The following is a 7,105-nucleotide window of genomic DNA, read 5'->3' as shown; positions in this document are numbered from 1 at the left end:
CAATAGTAAAATTACTTCATTTGTCTTGCCGCATCCTTTGATTAATTCTCTAAAAATGTCAAGCCTGATTTTTGATTGGTTATCTACCGAAAACATAGAGTATCAGGGAGTTTCAGAAACTTAAATCATATCGAAGGTGTTCAAAGTCAACTCATAGTTTTGAAAAACTGTCTTCCGAACAAAAGTTCCCCACAAAATAAGAAAAAAATCAGTCTATAATGAAAAATAAACTATACCTTCTGATTGGAATCCTTTCTTGTTCGATATTTGGTTTTTTGTGCCTGATTACTTAGACTGGACTGAATAAACTGGACAGCGCTCAGGTAATTTGGAGGAACATCGGCCTTGTAAGCCTCATGCACCGAAATTTTGAGCATCTCAGGAACCATGAAGGGTTTCAACCAACCAACAAGGGGGGTTGAGCCCGAAGTGTAGTGCGTTTCATTGTGATAAAACAGAATCCCATCTACTTGGGGATTAGTTTCTTCCACCAGAGGAAAATGCGCCATTTCTTGAAGGCAACTCTGCAGCCGGAAATCTTGGAGCTAGGTGAATTGATTTGGGATTATTCTTGCTCTTCTCCGAAAGTTGAATGATTTCATCAAATTTTGAAGACAGCCAGTAAAATCTAAAATCAGTCTGACAGAAAAAGACTTCCATTACTATCTGCAGCAGATTTAAACATGACTATCTTAGAGCACAGCTGAGGACAAGTTCTATAGGATAAGACAAATTGACATTGTAAGTCGGCAATCACATAACTCGGTTTGCAACGTCGCAGACTTCCTGCAATACTTTATGTTTTTAACGGAAAACTACTCAACAGCAATTCTCTAAAACTGTCGTGACTTTTCTTCTCTGTGCGAAGAAAATTCTGCACAAACTCCAAGGAATGATGTCACTTTGTTCTCCTTTGCAAAAATAACATAGAGGCGGAGATTTTTAGACACTGCAAACAAGTTATGTGATTGCCGACTTACACCATCGAAAAATCTTTTGTGTGAGCAAAGATACAAAGGCTAAAAAGCAAAGGCAACCAATATGAATATCATCAATGAATAATATCAATAAAAAGAAGAGACATAAATATATTTTTTTTATTAGACGAGAAATCTTCAGTATTTGTATTTATAGTAATAATAGTAACAACTAGAATTTTAATTTATAGCCTTTGCCAACAAGACAAACAAGATACACTGTTCTTTTAAGTAGGATCCTTTCAACTGTTACATTGAGGAAATGAAGAGAAGATGTTACACAGCACAGCCAACTACTAAAATTTGGAAAAAGCAAAAAGCTAAATTTGGAGCTAGGAAAAATGATGAGTAGCTGGAAAAATGGAACTAATCGATGCGATATATCGCAGGTCGTTTGGACACAAAATATGGCGTCCATTGAATCACCTTAATTTTTAGTTCAGCCTTGTTTATTCATCCATCATTCTGAAAAAGCTCAAAGTACAAAATTACCTGCTCCTCACAATGCAGAAGCCCATGATAATAAAGACATCCGGTGGTGCGAGATCTTTTCTCAAGAATGATTAGGTATCATGAGAGGAGATGGAAAAAATTTAAAACAACGAGCTTTACACTAAAATGGGTTGACTTAGACATCAAAATTTCAAAAATTCTTAATTCATTCACTTTATTGTTGAACAATAGTTTCAGAGTGCCCTTTAGCTTTTACCATGATTCTGACGGTAGCATTAGAACTAACAATTTTTAAGATTTTGACATCAAAGACAATCCATTTTATTAAACAGGTAATTTGTTTTTAGTTGAATGTTTCAGTTTTTTCATCAATTATTTTCCTGTGTCCGAAAACAAGTTAAGTCAATTGTTTAAATAGAGCTCTTCATACATCTAATACTGTACTGCTGACTTCAGTCGTTGGCCAGTCAGTAATATTGGTTTCCTAAAGCACTTTCTCTTCCAATTACAGATGAAACAAAAAAGGAAAAAGAACCATCCAATTTTCCAATAAAATCAGAGTACAAAATATCTAAATCGTAAACGACTCCTGAAAGTCCAAAATCAGCCCAATCTACTAAAATTCAGATAGATTAACCCAGCCCTCTGTCTTATCTTCAAAGTTTTTTTTTAAATTCGGAGAAATTTTAAGTTTCTTTTCTCATCAGATCAAAGATTATCTTGTTAGAGAGTTTGTGCTTTTTCAAAGATTAGTGGGCTTAGTATTCTGCCGTACTAAGGAAGAACGCCGTATGAACATTCGAGAGTTGCCAAATTTTCCTTGATAAAACTTGTATTTTCAACGATATTTACCCACATTTTTCTTAGAACTTTCCAGATATTTTAGATACAATTGCTTACAAAATTGTCTAAAAATTTTGGAAAAAAAATTCACAATTTTCCCAGTAATTCCGGTTTTTATAGAAGGTAACTTGGCAACGTCTGACGGCTCATACGACGTTTTTCTTTAGCATGGCGGTATTGTACCTCACAAGAAAGAAATGGATGCGAGTTCCATTCAATGACATCCAATACATAGAAGGATGTGCTGTCAAAGTTGTAGATGCAGTCCAGAATAGTTTGTCCATTTTTATGTCCTCCTGGGCTTGAGTATGTCTCCGCCCAAGAACCACTCGGCAGCCAAGAGGGAAAGCTCATAAATTGCCGACCCGCTTTATCATATGCTTGAGTTCCATTCTGAAAAAGAAATAGAAGGCTATAGTAGTCATGTAACAATGCGGAAAACTGGAAGTGGGTGTGCTGGCGAACAATACTACGACTATGCAGTTGACACAGAATCTATGAAGATTTTAAAATTGGGCAACTCACTGAGTGGTACAGAACCATCTGCAACGGGTCTTTTAAAACAGATCCTGTCTACTTTAAGAATCAGTTTGACTCACAATCAGATGAAATCATAAAGAGGCTTGGTTTGGGGTAATTCTGCACTGAAGCCCTGCTACAAACAATGGGCAGATGTAGCATTTCTCTTTTGACATGTTTGCTGATGAATCTGCTCTGATAAACAATGTAAAAGCAGGAATTGCATTCAGCAGAACAAACATGTCAACAGAGGAGTTAGAAACACTTAATGGACAAAGGAGTTTCATGGAGTCTCGGGCGATTTCACGGCAGTGACATCGCTTGGGTGCGGTATTTGGGGGGATTGACAGGGCAAAGTGCCTAGGAGGTGTGGAAAAAGACCACCTTCAATGCAGAGGGGGGTCCTGGGGGCCTTCCTGGATATTTTATCATGTCTGTGACGCATTTTGAGGCTGTTCTAATGCAGTAGTGTATCTTATTTTTCTGAGAAAAATCTTCAATTTTTTAATATCTCCTCACTCCTTTGTCTCAAAATAATGTACCTTCACTAATAGCTTTTCGTTCCCGCACATTGGATTTCATTATGGGGAGCTAGGAAGTCATTTGAGGGGGGCGGGGGGCTGAAGTCCCTTCAAGCAACTCCGCTGTTTTGGTGAATGTTCTTTGCTATCATTATTGCTCTTTCATTCCTAATTTTTTAACGAACCTCATCTGACATATGTTACCAGTTCTATACTACTCTATAAACAAATAGACTTTTTCCAAAACTCCTCAGCAGTTCCATACAGCTCAACAACGTTGAATTTGATATGGGCTCTTTTTCAAAGTTTTCTTCAATTTTTTATGTATGGTTTAATTTAAAAAACGCATTTCGTGCATGAAATCATGACCAAACAGCTTGTCTGGTATGGTCATGTTCAACGAATGGCGGATGATAGGTTGCCTAAGAAAGTGCTAGATTGGGTTCCTCCTGGGAGAAGACGTAGGGGACGCCCAGCAAAATCGTGGATTGGTGGCATTCAAGATGAAATCACAAGATGTCATCTACCAGATGACCTCTGGATCGATAGGCAAGGATGGCGATTAGGTGTCGCAGAGCGCCCGAGCGCGCTGTAAAGCGACTGGAATGTATGTATGTTAATTTAAAAAAATCTTTGAAAACATGCAGTAATACCTCTTCAACTTCAGGAAATGTATTATAATTTTCAAGAGAGGTAAAACAAAGGGATACAAAGAACATGAGGCTAGGAATGATTGCTTACTCCTTTCGCAACTAAGATACAACGTTTTCCTTGAGGGCAAACGACAGCAGTCCATCGTGTATCCAAATCGTCCGGCACATCAACTAGCCATTCTGATTCCATTAGAATATTTTTGAGGCATTCTGAGTCTTGTGTTTTACTTTTAAATGGAATTTTCTGGAACAATGATTGAATGCTGGTTATAATAAATCTACTACGGTATTATCAAAATAACTGGAAAAATACATATTCATATTCAGGGGCACAGAAACTTCTCAATGGGGCAGATTTCAGAAGACTTTGCACAGACATAAGTACTCCAGAAAAAGACAGCAATAAGGCATCAAGTTCACTCATACACAAAGATCATGTGTTAGAAGCAAAATCATGAATAATTTCAAGTGCAAAGAGAGGTAAATTTAAAGACTGAGAGGTATTTGAGAGCAGATCTCTTCTGGTTCCCTGAGATCCGCTACAGAGAAAGAGAGAGAGAGAGAGAGTTCTGTACTTCAGAAATTTTGGAGATCACTGAAGAAATATGACCATTCTGCAGCCTGACTGTTGATATTTTGTGTTCGTCGGGTAGACATAGCTGACATAGGTTAAAAGGCGGAGTGTGATTGGTCGGCTACGTCTTATCACTGCTTTATCAAGCCTTTGTCAGAAGGAATGGACGACATACTGTCGGAACCTTAAGAGGTGCCTTTAGCTTGTCGTGAGTTCCACCCAACATGGGCACGATAAAGCAGTGATAAGACATAGCCTACCAATCTTGCTCCACCTTTTAACCTATGTCATCTTTGACTACTCGAGAAACATAGAATTTCAAAAATCAGGCTGCTGGGCAAGGTTCAAAGGATCAAAATACCTATTTGTTGTTTGGTAAGGTTGACTCTGAATAGAGGAGCAATTTTGATAATTCTCTGAAAAAAAAGGAAAAATTATAAGATCACACTAAATTTGTGGTTTTTCGGGGTACTCTAAGAATTGATGATGATGACTGGAGGAGCATCTGTTAGATACAATTTGATTCGGCAAAAAAAAAAAAAAAAAAAAAAAAAAAAAAACAACGATATTAAGTATTCAATTCCTCTTTTCCTCTGTCTATAAAACAATCTTTCTGATAGGAAATTCGCCCAACTACAGAGAAATTTTAATTCAATATCTTGGTAAAAAGTAATGGAGGATAGTATGTCACTTACTTTCTTTCCGCTAGGTAGCCATTCCATGCTTTGACATTTTTCTTTCGGGAGATTATTTTTGGTGGTGTTGTGCTGAGAATCTGTTTCCAAAATATTCCTGAAAGTGTTATGCTCCGAAGTCCGTTTCCTTGGAGATGAACAAAAGAATTATCATACAATACATTTAATACACATTAGTAATACATTCGCATGCGGTTGGATTATGTCAAGAGTTCTACTTAAGGTGAATCCAGGGTTCGATTAGGGATAATTCAAGATTAGAGATAACGCCACCAGTCACCACTGAGAATTTCACTTTCCTTCGATGATTACTGAAATAATATTCCTTGAATTACAAAAAGCAGATCCACAAGATATAGATTAATTTTAGCTTGATTTTTTGAGCCAAAAATGTTGGCAATTAGAATTACAAGCGCAGAGAAAGTACGGCTGAAACTTTCAGCTCAGGGGCGGCGGCCGAGCGCGTAACAGAATCCCTCATGTTCTGTCTCTCTCTCTCCTATTGCCGCAATGGGAATTACTTTCCGCCATAGTTAGGACTTTATTTTTGGGGATTTTGAGAAGATTTTTTACTGAGTGTTCCTCAAGTATGCTGCCATATCCCCTGGATCTCCAATCTTGAATAAGTATACGGTTTTTATTATTTTGGCAAATATATGTGGATATTCTGAGCAGCGCGACATGGTGGCCAAATTGCGAAGTTCCAAGCCTGGATTCACCTTAAGTGCCTTCAAGGAAATTAACTTTCAAACCTATAGCCAGCCTCCTGAACTAAGAGAACATTTCAGAAATAGTCATTGATTTAAGAGAAGATGGGATGATGAAGGGAAGTACAGATTGAATTAGCACTGATGAAGTAGCTGCAATTGTGATAAGTTAAAATAGTCTGAAATTCCGTTTGATGTCATGGCATCAGTTATTTTCATAACCTTCGTTTCTAGCGAAAAGTTTGAAGTGGTCATTCCCACAAGAAGGGCAGCTGCGCTTGAGGAATACTTTCTTTTGAGTCATTTGACTCATAAATATCTGCTTTCAGTGAAACATGTTCACCTGATGTTACCTGGTATTCTTATCGTAACAGCCTTAATCTCTATTTCTCAACGAGAAAAATACTACTAGTTACCTCCGAACCAGTAGGTAAATAGTAGGTTTTGAAAGGAGGATTTATAAGATACAAGTCTTAGATTAGGAAGAAAAAGGACTTACTTCTTTTGAGCTTCCAGAAATTGCTTCCTGCGAGCAGCTTGGTTGGATGCATCGTTACGACATTTGTAGAAATTCATAAAATACGGATGAGCTGCATCTGTGTTATTCGGTCTGTCATCCACTTTGAAAGAGTTCTCTAAATTTTCGAGTAAGGAGTCCATAATGAACGAAACTACCCGGAGAAAAAGTAAAAAACTGAACGCAATTACACTGTCTGGACACTGCTCTTTACGATTGTTTACGTACATCACATCCTAACCTAAAATCAAAACAAAATAACAAAATCAATACAGTGTTACCGCATACAGAAGAGAAAAATATTAATTGGAAGTTGTGGAAATGTGAAATTGTCAAAAAAATTAGAATCCGTAGGAAAAATTGCGAATGCAAATACGAGGGTGGATACATTTACAAAATACAATATTTTTTTCCCATGAATTACGTCGAGGTAGGAGAAAAGCTATGATTTTCCTACAATGCCGCGTGATACCACTATACCTACTCTGGTGTTCGAATAGTTGCTCGTTCGATTACCGCTGAAGCTACGGAACCTAGGCGCGTCTGGACGCGGCGTCCTGGACGCGGCGTCTAGACGCCGATAAATCTGTCTAATGATTTTTGCGCGGGGACGGCACCTTAGCTGACGAAGAGACGCTGCGGGAAA

General features: G+C 37.8%; 1 protein-coding gene across 1 annotated transcript; it reads right to left on the bottom strand.

Annotated features, from left to right (window-relative positions):
* Positions 1-236: 236 nt before the first annotated feature.
* LOC140225314 (snurportin-1-like) lies at positions 237-6,698 on the bottom strand (the record flags this gene model as incomplete). The annotated part of the gene is given in 5 exon segments (XM_072303794.1): positions 237-639; positions 2,457-2,666; positions 4,055-4,210; positions 5,236-5,362; positions 6,442-6,698. Coding segments are annotated over 5 exon segments (903 nt in total). The 5' UTR covers positions 6,690-6,698.
* Positions 6,699-7,105: the final 407 nt, after the last annotated feature.

This window comes from Bemisia tabaci, chromosome 8, assembly GCF_918797505.1.
Source record: "Bemisia tabaci chromosome 8, PGI_BMITA_v3".
Lineage (NCBI taxonomy): Eukaryota > Metazoa > Arthropoda > Insecta > Hemiptera > Aleyrodidae > Bemisia > Bemisia tabaci.
This window is presented reverse-complemented; position numbering and strand designations above follow the sequence as displayed.